We start from the raw sequence: 17,662 nt of genomic DNA, 5'->3' as shown, positions 1-17,662 counted from the left end.
ATTAGGGAAAACTATAAAGGAGTCCCATGGAAAGTTAGTGCAAGTGCACGCTGTGAAAGCAGCGAGTTAAAAGTGTGTGTGTCACTTAAAGGCTTTAGCGAGGGAAAGGTTGGTGTCGAGATTGAACCGCGTTTGGGTCAACACGTGCAGTCCAAAGCAACATCGAAAAAGTGCAAAGGGTGCTCGAGGATGATCGAAGGCTGTCTTTGATAACGAGATCAGAAGAGATAAAGATAAGAAAAGGCTGTGTAAGCGCTGTTGATCAAGAGGATGGGCAGACGTTGCGGATATCCAACACACTTGACCACGCTGCTTCGGCCGATTTCACGAGATGCGTCTGGTGACGATTTCCTACAGGTTAACAACCAATTTCAGAAGTTTATTGTACGTAATCATGCTTTCTTTGAAGACCAATAAAGACATTTTGCATGTAATTCATGTTTCATTCATTTTCTTTGAATATTCAACGATATTTTCAGACGCATCTTGTGTTCGTAAAACAGAACATCTAGTGCGCTAACTTACGAATCACGAAGGTGAGCCAGACAGGAATCGATTCCGCATATCCGATTAACGACGTGGGCTAGTACACCCGTTCAGACTGAGTGTAGTACTTAGGTTGTTTACCACGCTCGTTTAACCAGATATTCTGTAATGTTCCCAGAATCCGCCTCAGAGAATACACAAATAGTTAAAATGCATTAAAAATCAGAACCATTTTGTAAAGGGTACAGCAATCAGTCCCAGATAACTTCTTTTGTATGTCAATGTTTTGGTCACTGAGTGGTCATCTTCAGAGCAGTAAATGTAAGTTAAAACATTGCAACCACTTATGTATTCCTACATATATAGTCTAGTTGAGACTGTGTGAATGTATTTGGTTTTAATGCTTTAAATAATATTTACTGCAATGAAGATGGCCACACAGTGACCGAAACCTGGATATGCAATGAACATTATTTGTTACTAATTGCTATATCCGTTACTTCTTTAAACAACTGGAGTAAAGTCACTGTACACAACTATTTCTCAATGGAATCGAACCTGATAACACAGGACAAAGCTCCAAGCTCCACAGATGACACATACGAGTTCCCTGCCGTATGTTACCTTGGCGACTGTAGAGTCATAAAGAGCATTCGGTCACTATGTTAAATAATAAAACGAAAGTTTGGGAAATGCTGAAAAAAGCGGTACCGTTCTAGATGGGATCAACGCTAGGGAAAAGAAAAGATTAAAGATAGCTTAGTCTATGTTAACTATTAAACGACGATTAAGCAGCAGAAATGAGGAACGGATTTGCAGGAAATTCGTAATAGAAATCGGAAGCAATTGTTGAATCATAGTGGTATTCAACTCTAGCTAAACTGAAAAAAAGAACAGACTTATAACGACAAATGTTCTTAGAAATTAAAACACTGAAATTCCTACCATACTTTGGCACTAAATAATTTGACGAAAAGAAAACCTTGTGTTGACATAATATCCGAACTAGAGATTTGCTCCTGAACTTAACTAGACGTCTCAAATACGAGAAGACTTCGAGAAGTCAGTTACATGCCCCGTCCCTGTCGGAAGAGAAAAGCTATTCTCAATTTTTAATAGACACATTTATTTTGTGGTAGGGATGAGAAATACATCACACTGTAGAACTGAAATTGTGCGGCAGCCGGAAACGCACTCTGAAGTTAAAACCGCGGGATAGTAAGATTCTTGTGCGCTAGTCTCCATTGCACAGGTATTTACCGTATTATTCTGGCGGTACATCTACCAAATGCAGTGTCGTGCCCAACCTTAGTGAAATGGTGCCAACGATTTAAACAAGGCCGAGCAAACATCGATGATGTCGATCGGGGTATAAGGCCATTGGCATCGGCCACAATCGCAAGTTTCCGATGATATAGACGTTCAAACAGTCGTTCTGGAATGGCTCCGTGACCAAGGTGGAGGGGGATTTCTCTTCTATATGAGTTGAACTTTTCGTAGAATGTTGCGACCGTTGTTTACAGAGGTTTGGTGACTGTTGAAGTGAATAAAGAGTCGCATACCTGTGTCACTTTTGAAGTGTAATGCTGCATTGACAAAAGTTATTTGATTTGTAATTATAATGCGTAACATATTCTTTGAAGTCGACATCGCTTATATCCTAAAAAATAAGAGCTTATCACTAGAATGTGATGCCAAGGCCGTATTTCAGTTATTGTTGATTAATATAATATATTGTAAAGGAGGAAGCTTTCGTTTTTCTCTCTTTTTCAGTCTCCATCGGCTACTGCACGCATTATATCATGCAGTTTTACAATAATTTCGCCATGTGTTTATAACTGTGAAAATTTTTCGTAATGAGATGCATGCATTACAGCGTTAAAAATTAAACACGCGGAGTTATTCTAAACGTTGTGCACATACTGGAGGGGCTGACAGAGTAGTCGAAATACGACAACTTTGGAACATGAAATTATAGGCGTCAGAGTAAGTCTGAAGCAATGAAAGCTTTCCTCAGAAACAGTGAGGAAAATTAATGTACATGCATTTGAAGGTGGTCTACAATAGTGTACTGTTTACTCAACTATGTTGTATACAACAGAAGACGTTTAAAACGGCGGCCAAAACATCTTCCTATACAATTATGGCATACTCTGCAAACTACTTAAGGCATCCCACGAACCTTATTAGGTGTTGGAATGTGTTCTGCCTAGAACAGTCTGAAAATGTACCATTTAACGTGCATTATTAGGTGTGAATGCAGCTAGACGGGGGACCTGCATACTTCTTTGAGCATCTCAATGCAACAGACGATAAAAGAGGAGGTCCGGTTAAATGCCCACAGCGCTCTGCTCATATGACACCACATGACCGTTCGGTTTGTATTTGTGAGGGCAAGCCTCGTGGACGTGATACCAATGTGAGAGTAAGACACTTTCCTCCAGGGTACAAGAAGAGTCTGATTAGGTTCACCTAGTGCAGCTCGTAGAGAGAGTCAGAATATTCTACGGGGATTTTATACCTCTACTGAATGTATTGATTGCCCTTTTCAACAACTTCTGTAATGCAGAACATTTTCCAGTAAAGACTAAGTTACCTTTGTTAAGCATAAAGTTCATGTGTATTGACTGTCGTCGGTGTTCCTGAATTTCCAGTGACTCAGCATTACTTCCAAGACCACACTTTCCTCTTGTTGCACATTGTAAGATAAAAAAAGACATACCACGAAGGAATTATCCGAATGAGACAGAAATCGGTAGATGTGATATATCTGTGCAGGCAAATAAATTATTATATTTTGAGAAAAATTGGATGATTTAGTCAAGAGGAAGAGGTTCTCAAACAGAGCAAGTCAGTAACGCGTTGGTCCATCAGTGGCCCCTATGCAGCCAAACACTCGGCTTGGCATTGATTGACAGAGTTCTGGATGTTCTTCTGAGGGATATCGTGCCACATACTGTCAGATGTACACGTTGGAACGTCAAAATGCCGAGCTGCTGGGAAGGCCATTTCCGTATTGCTGGAAACATTTTCAGTCAGGTAGAGATCGGGTGACATTGCTGGCCAAGGCAGGATTGGCAAACACGAAGAGAAGTAGTAGAAACTCTCGCCGTGTGGAGGCAGGCCATTATCGTGCTGAAAAGTAAGGCCAGAAAAAGAAAATGAGGCGTAGAATAGATTCGAAGTACCGCTGTGTTGTAAGTATGTCGCGAATGACAACCAAAGATATTCTGTTATGAAAAGAAATGACACACGGGACCACCACTCTCGGTTGTCGGACCATATAGCGGGCGACAGTCAGGTTGGTGTCCCACTGCTGCCGAAATGTCTCCAGGCACGTCTTCGCTGGTCGTCGGAGCTCAGTTCCGATGTAGGACTCATCCGTAAAGACAGTTCTCCTCCAGTTAATGAGCATATAGACCGAAGATGCGTCTGAAGACGCCTGGAGAGTATTGGCATACCGACCTGGCAGTTTGGGGTGCCTTTCTTTTCATTGCAGTACTCCTTTGTTATCATCCGCAGCAGCCCTACGGCACAGGCTCTGAGCACTAAGGGGCCTTGACATTTGAGGTCATCAGTCTCCTACAACTTAGAACTACTTAAACCTAACGAACCTAAGGATATCACACACATCCATGCCAGAGGCAGGATTTCAACCGGTGACCGGGGCAGTCGCGCGATTCCAGACTGAAGCGCCTAGAAGCGCTCGCCCACATGTCGACGATATTCTACTCAACGTTTTGTTTCCATTCAAGGCAAGCCATCCTGAGATAAAATTTCGCCAGCGACAAATTTTACTATTTGTCGGTATCATTGTCAAACCCCTACCTTGGTCAGCGAGGTCGCCAGATCTCTCCCCAACTGAAAACTCTAGGAACATTATGGGCAGGACTTTCCAACCAGCTGCTCGGGATTTTGGTCATTCAACGCGACAATCGGACAGAATTTATCATGATATTCGTCAAGGGAACGCCCAATAACACTGTCAATTAATGCCAAGCCGAAGAATCGCGTGCCTAAGGGTCAGAGCTGGACTGAAGCGTTATTGACATGCTCAATATGTGTAATTTGCGAAGTTGATTCTCTTGAATAAATCATACAATTTTTCTGAAATTGTAATCATTTGTTTGTCCGTCCATGTACCTCACATCTACCGGTGCTTTTTCATTTTTCATTATTTCGTTTTACACTTCTCTACCAGCTCTTTCAATTTATGCTCAACCTTTCGAATCATCCGTCGGAATAGAGGTACCTGCAACGTCCCAGCTGCGACAGTTTTACAACGACGGTATAGCGTCGGCTTTATGTGGTTCTTAGCTTTCTGCTCTGTGCTGATGAGTATGATGCAGAAAATAGTACGCTGGCTCGGATGCAGCGAGGTGACGCGGCGGTGCGTGTGTGCCGGCAGCGTCTGCGGGCGTGGGCCGGCTGGCGCCGCTGCTGGGCGTGGTGGCCGGCTGCGCCGTGCTGGCCGTGCTGCTGGCCGCCGCCGTCGCGACGCTCATCGTGCGCACGCGGCGCCGCCGCCGGCTGCGCGGCTACGACAAGGCCGCCAACTGCGACTCGGGCCTCACCGACGCCTACAGCTCCGGCAAGGAGGCGGCGGAGGCGGCGGCCGTCGCGGCGGCGGCGGCGGCGGCCGGCGTAGCGGGCAGCCGCGACAGCATCGACGACAAGAACCCAGACGTCGTGCCGCACAACAGCGGTGAGTCCACTTCTGGCGAAGAACAGCGTTACTCATTCGAATGTGGAGGATTGCATTATACATGGTGATTCAGCTACTCCCACCGGTGACTTTCTATGCAACCCCCCAGGGTTATAACTGGCCTTCGAAAACCACGTGTGAGATATTCATATTGTCTCTGTCGCTAAACCGTGTTAGTGCTACAGAAAAAATTAACAGACGTATTTCTAGGAAATGTAACGTAGTTAATTTTTTTTTTCTGGGATACGTTTTCGCTGGAGCCGACGCTTTTGAAACTATTCAAGAAAAATGTACAAAAGTGACCCTCAAACGCACACCCCTCGTCGATAAGGAATTCCAGTATGTTGTACGTGGCATCCCTCCTACCACTGTACAAATATTCCAGACTACTCGATCTACTCCCAACATTCAACGTTTTTGGTCACTATTGACAGGACTAATAGTTTACCAGCATACTCAGATATTTCGTTAACATCACTACTGTAGACGTACCCGTAACATTAGCGAAATAAAAAATGACTTTATAGAACGTTACAATAGGACTATTCACGTTGACATTTCGATCCAAACTCGATACCTACAAGCACCACAGTTTCGAAGTAAAAAATTCCAGACGATTACAGCAGTGCGATTGTTTATTTTAAGAAGTTAAAATTCACAAATTTGTTTGGTAAAATTTTCACAATCATAAATTTTACAATTTTTAAGTCCTCGATTAAGCCTGTGGTGTAATGAGACCAGTCAATGAAGATCGAAAATTTCGTATGTGGGAAATAATTCGTGACGTCCCAAATTATTGTACAGTGTTAGCAGCGAGTGCCATGAACAATATACTAGAAATCCTGAACCGTGGAGGCCGAGAGTCTCACTGGGGGTGCGTTTGAATGTCACATTTGAACTTTTTCACTGATAACTCGAAAAGTAGGATCTGTGCAGACAACGTTATATTTCCTAATTTGCTGTACAAAGATTCCACTCTAATTTCTACTGTGCAGGAGCATAAAAATCGCGAGAGTGTTTTTGAGGGCCACGTATACCATTCGGGATGCATATAACGAGATCGGCAGGGGCAGCTTACTCACCCTATATAGTACAAGCAATTATGATCACTGGCGTTATTATGTGAAGTTTTGTCTCAACAATTTGTTGCCGTATTATTTGTTAAATGAGTTGAGAATACTATTCACTCTTTCTGTGCTGTTGCAATACTACAATCATTTTTTGAATAATACATTAGTTTCATTTTCATTTATATGGTTGCCTGGCTAGACTTTAGAATGAACTCACCTCATCTGCAAATACAGTACCTGCAGTAAATGTCTATGTTATCACAACATCTAATAAGCTACGTAAAGATACCGTTCACCATTTGTAAATTAATACCAGTAAAATCGACATATGAACACACAATGACACACTGAACAAGACAGTTAAATTTTTGGCACGGTGCACCGCCTAAGTTATGTGTCAACGTGCAGTAACCAAACAGAGTTGTCAGATGCGAGCACTACCAGCAAAGTGCACAAAAGCAGTACAGTTGTTACCGTAATACGGAATCGGAGTAATTTATCCCGTCACTATACTCAGCTGGCGGCTACACGGGTAGCGGAGCCTCGGGAAAGTACGGAGTGGGCTGCAATCTCAAAGGGTGCATGGCAAATACAGGACGTGCTTGGATAAAGGAACAGTCGGAATTGTAGTAGCTGTGCTGGGAAAGTGCCTGAGCTTCAGGCGCTAATAGCAAGCACTGAAGCTAAAATCTTTATAGGTACAGAAAGCTGACTAAAGCGTGAAATAAGTTCTGCAAACATTTTTACGAAGTTTGAGAGGGTGTTCAGGAAAGATAGATTAGGTGGAGTGTTTGTGTCTGTCAGTAGTGGTTTATCTTGTAGTGAAGTCGAAGTAGATACTCCGTGCGAATTGGTATGGGTGGAGGTAATACTTAACAGCTGAACTAAGTTAATAATTGGCTCCTTCTACCGACTCCCAGACTCCGATGTTATAGTTGCTGAAGAGTTCAGAGAATATTTGAGTCTTGTAACAAATAAATACCCCACTCATACAGTTATAGTTGGTGGGGACTTCAACCTTCCCACGATATGTTGGCAAAAATACTTGTTCAAATCCGATGATAGGTAGAAAACATCTTCAGAGATTGTCCTAAATGCTTTCTCCGAAAATTATTTCGAGCAGTTAGTCCACGAACACACGCGAATTGTAAATGGTTGCGAAAACACACTTGACCTCTTAGCCACAAACAATCCAGAGCATCATGACTGATAAAGGTATTAGTGATCACAAGGTCGTTGTAGCTAGGCTCAATACCGTTTCTTCCAAATCCACCAGAAACAAACGCAAAACAATTTTATTTAAAAAAGCGGATAAAGTTTCACTAGAAACCTTCCTAAGAGACAATCTCCATTCCTTCCGAACTGACTATGCAAATGTAGACGAGATGTGACTCAAATTCAAAGATATAGTAGCAACAGTAATTTAGAGATTCATACCTCATAAATTGGTAGGAGATGGAACTGATCCCCCATGGTACACAATACAGGTCCGAACGCTGTTGCAGAGGCAACGGAAGAAGCATGCGAAGTTCAGAAGAACGCGAAATCCCGAAGAGGGGCTAAAATTTACAGACGAGCAAAATTTGGTACAGACTTGAATGCGAGATGCCTTTAATAGGTTCCACAACGAAACATTGTCTCGAAATTTGGTAGAAAATCCGAAGAAATTCTGGTCGTATGTAAAGTACACAAGCGGCAAGACGCAGTCAATACCTTCGCTGCGCAGTGCCGATGGTACTGTTACCGACGACTGTGCCGCTGAAGCGTAGTAACTGAACGCAGTCTTCCGAAATTCCTTCACCTGGGAAAACGAATGGAATATTCCAAAATTTGAACCACGAACAGCTGCTAGCATGAGTTTCTTAGAAGTACATACCTTAGGGATTGCGAAGCAACTGAAATCGCTTGATAAGGGCAAGTCTTCAGGTCCGGATTGTATACCGATTAGGTTCCTTTCAGATTACGCTGATACAATAGCTCCCTACGTAGCAATCATATACAACCGCTCGCTCACCGATAGATCTGTACCTACAGATTGGAAAATTGCGCAGGTCGCACCAGTGTTTAGGAGGGGTAGTAGGAGTAATCCATCGAACTACAGACCTATATCATTGACGTCGGTTTGCAGTAGGGTTCTCGAGCATACATTGTATTCAAACATTATGAATCACCTCGAAGGGAACGATCAATTGATACGTAATCAGCATGGTTTCAGAAAACATCGTTCTTGTGCAACGCAGCTAGCTCTTTATTCGCACGAAATAATGGCCGCTATCGACATGGGATCTCAAGTGGATTCCGTATTTCTAGATTTCCGGAAAGCTTTTGACACCGTTCCTCACAAGCGACTTCTAATCAAGCTGTGGGCCTATGGGGTATCGTCTCAGTTGTGCGACTGGATTCGTGATTTCCTGTCAGGAAGGTCGCAGTTCTGAGTAATAGACGGCAAATCATGGAGTAAAATTGAAGTGATATCAGGTGTTCCCCAGGGAAGCGTCCTGGTTCAAAATGGTTAAAATGGCTCTGAGCACTATGGGACTTAACATCGGAGGTCATTAGCTCCCTAGAACTTAGAACTACTTAAACCTAACTAACCTAAAGACATCACACACATCCATGACCGAGGCAGGATTCGAACCTGCGACCGTATCGGTCGCGCGGTTCCAAACTGAAGTGCCTAGAACCGCTCCGATACTCCGGCCGGCAAGCGTCCTGGGATCTCTGGTGTTACTGATCTATATAAATGACCTGGGTGACAATCTGAGCAGTTCTCTTAGACTGTTCGCAGATGATGCTGTAATTTACCGTCTAGTAAGGTCATCCGAAGACCAGTATCAGCTGCAAAGCGATTTAGAAAAGATTGCTGTATGGTGTGTCAGGTGGCAGTTGACGCTAAATAACGAAAAGTGTGAGATGATCCACATGAGTTCCAAAAGAAATCCGTTGGAATTCGATTACTCGATAAATAGTACAATTCTCAAGGCTGTCAATTCAACTAAGTACGTGGGTGTTAAAATTACGAGCAACTTCAGTTGAAAAGACCACATAGATAATATTGTGGGGATGGCGAGCCAAAGCTTGCGTTTCATTGGCAGGTCACTTAGAACATGCAACAAGTCCACTAAAGAGACAGCATACACTACACTCGTTCGTCCTCTGTTAGAATATTGCTGCGCTGTGTGGGATCCTTACCAGGTGGGATTGACGGAGGACATCAAAAGGGTGTATAAAAGGGCAGCTCGTTTTGTATTATCACGTAATAGGGGAGAGAGTGTGGCAGATACGATATGCGAGTTGGGATGAAAGTCATTAAAGCAAAGACGTTTCTCGTCGCGGCGAGATCTACTACGAAATTTCAGTCACCAACTTTCTCTTCCGAATGGGAAAATATTTTGTTGAGTCCAACCTACATAGGTAAGAATGATCATCAAAATAAAATAAGAGAAATCGGAGCGGAACGGAGAGGTTTAGGTGTTCGTTTTTCCCGCGCGCTGTTCGGGAGTGGAATGGTAGAGAGAAATTATGATTGTGGTTCGATGAACCCTGTGCCAAGCACTTAAATGTGAATTGCAGAGTGATCATGTAGATATCGATGTAGATCTAAAAAGAGCATATTGAGTGGCTTTCGGCCCTCCTCCCAATTGCATCTACACACCAGCCAATACAACATATCGCACAGCTCGCAGCGTACGTACTTGGTTCGAGGAGCACCACGATGAGTCTACAGTACTCCCCTGTCCCCAAACTCACCTGATTTTGTAGATCCCAGATGTATTGGAATTAATTCCAACAACACCACATAATGTTAGAAAAATACATAGCTGAAGGACTCAATGTTTTGCTTGCTTAATAAGAGCAATAAAACATTGAAACCTGGGTAATGTGCACTTCGCAACTGTGAATCAACACTAGTAATATAGTAATTCTGTGTACCATTAATTAAACCAATGCACAGTGGATTTTGTTCACATTAGAACTTTGATATACTGTAGTTTAGAGTCAGTTAAACACTTTGAACTTGGTCGTTAGATGTTCTTTGTTTTAGAAAAACACTAATCTTCACAATGTTACAAAAGTTAATTTATACAAATATCAACTTTTGCTTGTTGTGAACTATGATAGTGAGACTGATCCTCTGTCGGTAAGTGTTCAGACATGTTTACGTCATGTTGTACAGCTCGGTTACCATTTGGACGTTCTTCTTTCATGTAAGTCTTTTTATAGTGAATTGTTACCACTACAACTACACTTATTATGTAACATCATTCCAAAGCTACGAGGGCCATTCGTAAAGTGAGGAACGATCGGTCACGAAATGGAAACCACTGTGAAAATCTTTTCAGTTGTGAGCGCACTGTGAGCGATAAAGGTGCCTAGAACAACAATGTCTCCCGCAAAGTAGGAGGACCATCTGAGAGGCTTCGCCTTGATGAATGCAGGCCACCTAACACGACTGCCACGCACTTCCTTCTTTATGGCAGTTCTCAGCCGCACTCTGCAGGGGCAGTGAAGACGCTCCTGCAGCCTTTTCGATGGGAAGTATTTGATCATCCACAACACAGCCCTAATTGGCTCGTCCTGAGTATCATCTCTGTTCACATGAAACGCTGAATACGAAGACAACACTTGGGAGCAGGCCACGCGCTTTAGACCAGCGTAAGTATTATCGGAAAGCAAAGGGGGCTGCCTTCTATGACGATGGTGTTGGTAATTTGGTATAACGCTCCGGCAAGTGTTTAAGTCGGAGCGGCGACTGTATGTAGAGAAGTACCTGGAAGCTGTAGCTAAATGCGCAAAGAAAACAGTGAAAATCAAAACTGTTTTGATTTTCACTGGGGTTTTCATTTCGCGACCGATCGTTTCTTAGTTTCCAAACAATCTTCGTAATAATCATAATCGTTGGCAGAAAGCCGCCACATTTTTTCTGCTGTAAGGTTTCTTCTTGAATTGCACGCATGGTTGACTAGCTATTCCTTTAAATGAGTACAGACCACTACGAACTTCTATGTCCTGAGCTTTAGGCAAGTGCATCATTCTGCAGCATGCTTTTCACAGGAAGTTCTCCAAGTCATTGCTTTCGGATACATTCAAAATTTTTAAATTATATTCCTAACCAGGATAAGGTTGCACACACTCTTTGCCATTTACAACCCATATGATGTAATTTTAATTGAAACACCAATAATCCTATAGAAAATGTACTTTTACATATAATCAGTAAGCCCAATAAATTATATTAGATAAAAAAAGCACATTTGAGAAACTCGGAACCTTCGCCTTTCGCGGGCAAGTGCTCTACCATCTGAGCTACCCAAGCACGACTCACGCCCCGTCCTGACAGCTTCACTTTTGCCAGTAACTCTTCTCCTACCGACCAAACTTTGCAGAAAATCTGCCTGGAGAACTAGCACTCCTGACAGAAAGGAAATTGCGGAGACATAGCTTAGCCACAATCTTGGGGGATGTTTCCAGAATGAAAAGAATTAGGAAACGTTTGAGAAAATCCGTTCAACTGTATAAGGTATGTGGAAATTACCAGTGTGGATATGTTACTAATTCAGATCTCCACTGCGATCCATCACGGACTGAAAACAAAATTACACACCGAAGCGCCAAAGAAAATGATACAGACCTGCTTATTCAAGTACATAGATATGTAAACAGGTAGAATACGGGGCTGCGGTCCTCAACGTCTATATAAGACAACAAGTGCTTGGTGCAGTTGTTAGATCGGTTATTGCTGCTTCAGTGGCAGGCTATCAAGATTTAAATGAGTTTGAATGTGGTGTTATAATCGGCGCACGAGCGATGGGACACAGCATCTCTGAGGTAGCGATGAAGTGGGGAGTTTCGTCTACGCCCATTTCATGAGCGTACCGTGAGTATCAGGAATCAGGTAAAAGATCAGATCTTCGACATCGCTGGGGCCGGAAAGAGATCCAGCAAGACGGGACTACCGATGACTGTAGAGAACCATTCAACGTGACAGAAGTGCAACCCCTCCACAAAACTGTTGCAGATTTCAGTGCTAGGTCATCAACAAGTGTCATCGTGCGAACCATTCAACGAAACATCATCGATACGGGTTTTTCGGAGCCGAAGGCCGCCCCATGTACCCTGGATGACTGCACGACGCAAAGCTTTACGCCTAACCAGGGCCCGTCAATACTGACATTAGACCGTTGATGACTGGAAACATGTTGCGTGGTCGGACGAGTCTCGTTTCAGATAGTATCGAGCGAATGGACATGTACGGGTATGGAGCCAACCTCATGAATCCTTGGACCCTGCATGTCTGCAGGGGCTGTTCAAGCTGGTGGAGGCTCTTTAATGATGTGGGGAGTGTGCAGTTTGGGTTACATGTGACCCCTGATACGTCTAAATACGACTTTGATAGGTGACACGTACGTGAGCGTCCTGTCTGATCACCTGCATCCATTTGTGTCCATTGTGCCTTCCGACGGACTTGGGTAATTCCAGCAGGATAATGAGATAGCTCACGCGTTCAGAATTGCTACAGAATTTCTCCATAAACACTCTTATGAGTTTAAACACTTCCGCTGGCCACTAAACTCCCCACACGTGAACTTTATTGTGCATATCTGGGATGATGAGCAACGTGCTGTTCAGAATAGATCTCAACAACCTCGTACTCTTACGGATTTTTGGGCAGCCCTTCATGGTGTCAGTTCCCTCCAGCACTACTACAGACGTTAGTCGAGTCCACGCCACGTCGTGTTGTGGCACTTCTGCGTGCTCGACAGGACCCTATACGATATTAGGAAGGAGTATCAGTTTCTTTGGCTCTTCAATACATTTATAGTTCAAATTTCGAAAGAGTGGCACCGTCACTGGTACGTAGCGGTCGCTATACTGTTACTAATATAAAAATCAATTTCCATCTCCATCACTGACGTGCTACTCGAAACCATACTTTTAAAAACTGATTATGGTGCGCAAGGCATTGCAACGGGTCGCATGTTAAGAAAACTGATTTGTTCTCGAGAAGGAAATTAATTTTGGATGTTGCTAAGTACTTATTGGATATAACACCATCGATTTCAGCAAATACTATGGAATTGTAATGTATCATCGTTCTTCCAAAGTATTGGTTTGTTTCGTGAGAATAGAGTGTAATCGAAGAAACGCTGCATCACATTGCCAACAACGAAAGAAAACATGTGATCATAAAAATGGAAGAAGGTACTGGATCTTTCACTCGTTCCTCGCTGCCTGAGCGATTAAGTAATAGATTGCAAATTTGATTCCATTGCCATGGAACATATGCTGCTGAGCAGGAACTCGTCGTTGCGATGCAGCGAACTTAGTGTGAAGAAAACGTGTTGTTGTTAACTGTGAATACATAAGAAATTGCTTATATAATAATAATCGTACTTAGTATAAAAACACAGATTGCAGGTTCAAAAAATGGTTCAAATGGCTCTGAGCACTATGGGACTTAACATCTATGGTCATCAGTCCCCTAGAACTTAGAACTACTTAAACCTTACTAACCTAAGGACATCACACACATCCATGCCCGAGGCAGGATTCGAACCTGCGACGGTAGCAGTCTCGCGGTTCCGAACTGAGCGCCTAGAACCACTAGACCACCGCGGCCGGCGATTGCAGGTTCGACATACAAGTGTTGAAATGAAAAGGCAATAGAATGCTTATAGCGTGCAACCGTCGTATCGGTAAACTGAGTACGTTCAATAAATTTAAAAGGTCAAAAAATAATCAAAAAGCTTCAGTAGTGCAGGACTGCAGCATTATGCACTATGTGACAAAATAAAGACTAAATCATTCATACAGCAGTATTACTTCACAACAGAATTCAAGATACCGGAATAACACAACACTCTAGCCCGTGGCTTAGCAAGAAAGGAAGAAAGAAATTATTACATTTTATTATCTTAAGTAAAAGTATCAGAAGACTTTCACAGACATATTGCATACGAAAATGACGCTTAGAATCAGCGATTTAATCTCATTTTTCCATGTTAAATTCTATGAAATTCAGTCAGGTAGATACCTGAAACTGAATGATTTGCTACAATGTGTATACATAATGTAGAAGTTCTATAATTCTGTGCTATGAACATTGTTGTTAACTGAAAATTATGTACTCGAGCTCCAATTACAGAGTTTCTAGTTAAGTACTCTCTTATTTTGTATTTGAACCTCTGAGTATTTGCAAACTAAGTGCTCACTACACTGCAGACATGTGACGAAAAACAAATGTTACAGCGGGACTACAATGTAATATGAGTGCAACGTCTTAAACACTATACATTTTTGCCTGCTCATGGCAATGGCGTAATTCAGTCTCTGCACTGGTAAAAATTAGTGTGGCTATGCGATGTTGTAGTCATTCTCATGTAAACATCCCACCATTCTATGGAGCGGTTGATTCTCCAACAATGGAGACATATCTTCAGGGAGGCATAGCGAAGGCTAAGGGACGAAACTTGCAAACAGTAATCGACCTGACTGAAAATACTAAGAATTTTTGGTATCGCGTTAAATCAATAAACTGATCAAAGCCATTTGACCGGGCCCTCAGTGACATTTTGGCGTCGAAACAGAGGATGACTGAGAGAAGGCTAACAGAGAAGGCTTTTTGCAAAATTGCTTCACAAAGAAATAGGGTTCTAAGATTAAGCCTTTCAATAGTCACTCGGTCGCCAAAATGAATGAAATCGAAATAAGTAAGCGCTGGTAGAGAATCTACTAAAATCGTTCAACAGAAGAAAGGCGATGTTCTTTTAGGGGATGCTTATATAGTTGTACACAAACTATGTGAAATAACTTCTATTCTAGTCTACCATAGGTAGCTGGAGGACCGAAGAGTTCCAAGTCATTAGAAAGGTGCAGAGGCCGTTCTTGTTGTAAATATGGATAGTGGAATAGATGCACAGGAAAGTACAACATATTACTATTCCTAATGTGGTGTAGGAAAACCTTTGACATTGCAATCAGCTTCCAGTCGCCTTGGATGGATAAATAAAGGTCTCATGTGGTTTTTAAGAAAAACTAATGCCATACTTCCTGAAAAATAGTGGCGCGTTCAGGTAACGATGATGATGATGAAGGATAGCCATCCCGCATTCTTCTCTCGGAATTTGACCACAAACGCTCAATAACATTTATATCTGGTCACAGTGGGGGCTAGGGGACATCTCACAGTTGATTCTGGGCCTACAAGAATCACTCCTGGACTGTGCGAGCTGTAGTATCAGAGGCCCTATCGTCTTGAACGACAGAGTCACCACTGGAGGTCAAATATTTTGCCATGGGATGATCAGTCAAGATGTTTACATAATCTCTGGAAGTAATGTGACCTTGCAGAGTAACCATAGGGTCCATGGAATATCGACGAACTCTCGGTATGTTTTAGTCCTTACAGGAATCAGTCTGCTTCGTAGGGTTGGGACGGCGTGCGTCAGACGTGAACTCACCCGTGAGTTTGAAACTGCGTGGAAAAAAAAAACTAATTCGACGAAATCACATGCTTCAAGTGCTCCATAGAGATTATATAGCTTGGGCATTACATTATCCTGTTGGGGGCATATACATCCTGACGTGTGGTTTTGAAAATCCAGCTCGCTCTGTAATTCCCTGCTCATGAAGCCCTTTTTCTGTTGTTTTGGCGCTGAAGTTGTACGCGAGTGAGACATTCAGTTCTGCAGTGACTTCTGCAGCTTCCGTCATCTTATTTTTGGCCACAATCCTTTTCAATGGCCGTCTGATACCATGACTCAACAGTCAGTTCCGTCCGCGTTGTGATTTAGTGGATGATGATCTTCTGCCATCTTGTGAGTCAATGGAGACACCAAATCTTGGTTACCAAAGAAACCACCACACTAGCACCAACAATTTTCCCACGTAGAAATTCAGTTAACTCCAATATAATGCACTCATAACTACACAGAACACTGTTCTGACCACGATTGGCGCTTGCAACGTACTGAGGGCATTGCACATGCGCCACTCGCGGCCAAAAGCGATATCGTCACATCTGTTTATAGTCAAGCATACATTTCTCGCGTCGTTTCCACATTTTATTGTCCAACCACTCTACATCGCTGACGTCGTCTGCTGTAGAATTTTGTATCAAGTATTACGCTCGTCTTTTGCGAACTTTGTGGAGACCGAAAACTCGTCGCTTTAGGAATGAACATGGTTTCGGTAAATAACGATCGTGAGAGACTCAACTCATTCTCCTTACCCGCAACACCCGGAGGCATTGTTCCTTGACTTCCGGAACGTGTTCGATACAGTTACACACTGTCGCTTCATGAACGGAAAACTCCGTATACAGTATCAGAACAGTTTGTGATTGGATTGAAGAAATACTGGCAAAGAGAGCGCAGCATGTAATTGTTAGCAGAAATAGGTATTGAGACGTAAAAGTAACTGCATGCGGACGCCAGAGTTTGATATGGGTCCATTACTTTTTACAATATATACAAGTGACCTATTGAAGAACTCTAGAAACTCTTTTAGGTTGTTCTCGGGCGATGCTGTTGCACACAGAGCAGTTGCAACGCTATAAAATTGTAGTAAGTCCCATGAGGACCTGCAGAGGATCAGAGTTAAGTTCAGATATTAACAGTTGATCCTTACCGCAAACAAATGTAACGCCTGTGCGTAAATAGGCGGAAAAAGCAGTTACTGTAAGATCACACGACTGTCGAACAATCACTGCATGCAGTCACATCCCTCAAATACTTGGAAGGATGCGATGGGAGCGATTTAAAGTGAGACGACACACACAAATAACTATAGGAATGGTATATACCAGACTAAGATTCACTGGAAGAATCTTCAGGCAGCATAAAGAAAAAGAAATGTGCTTGTCGTATTTTTTTAAAAATATGGTAGACAGAGAGAAGATTTGAAGAAGAGCATCGCATTTCTTTACACGTTCATTTGATAGGTACAAAAAAATCAAGAACATGCTCCTTGAACTCTAGTGGCAGCCGCTACAAGAGAACCCTTCTGCGTAGCGGTATAACTTACTTTTAAAATTACTGGAGCATGTATTTCTGGAAGATTCGGCCAGTACATTCCTCCCTCCGTAGCATATCTCGTAAACTGGCGGTGACGTTATAATAGAGACATTCGAGCTCACACGGATTATTCCCGCGTACCTTTCGCGACTGAGACTGAAATGGGGAATCATCAGCTCTTCAGAATAAGGCAATGAAAACCAACAATCATTACCACAAAAAGAATACATTGCTAGAACCAAAGGCTAGTTAAACTCATTCACCCAACTGTACGTAAACTTACGAGGGGCTTTTAATAAGTAATGCAACACATTTTTTTCTGAAAGCAGGTTCGTTTTTTTCTGGATTTTAATACAACAAATCATTCCCCACTCTTTTGGCTGCAA

General features: G+C 42.7%; 1 protein-coding gene across 2 annotated transcripts in view; it reads left to right on the top strand.

The window, feature by feature from the left end:
• Positions 1 to 17,662, top strand: part of LOC126267335 (nephrin-like) — a 747,526-nt gene that overhangs the window by 690,495 nt on the left and 39,369 nt on the right. For both annotated transcript variants that reach the window (XM_049972441.1, XM_049972440.1), the window contains exon 12: positions 4,895 to 5,191. In XM_049972441.1, coding sequence (XP_049828398.1) covers positions 4,895 to 5,191 — 297 coding nt within the window. The remainder of the gene's footprint in view (positions 1 to 4,894; positions 5,192 to 17,662) is intronic.

Source organism: Schistocerca gregaria, chromosome 4 (genome assembly GCF_023897955.1).
Source record: "Schistocerca gregaria isolate iqSchGreg1 chromosome 4, iqSchGreg1.2, whole genome shotgun sequence".
Lineage (NCBI taxonomy): Eukaryota > Metazoa > Arthropoda > Insecta > Orthoptera > Acrididae > Schistocerca > Schistocerca gregaria.
The sequence above is the reverse complement of the archived record's forward strand: the minus strand, read 5'-3'. Positions and strand labels throughout refer to the sequence as shown.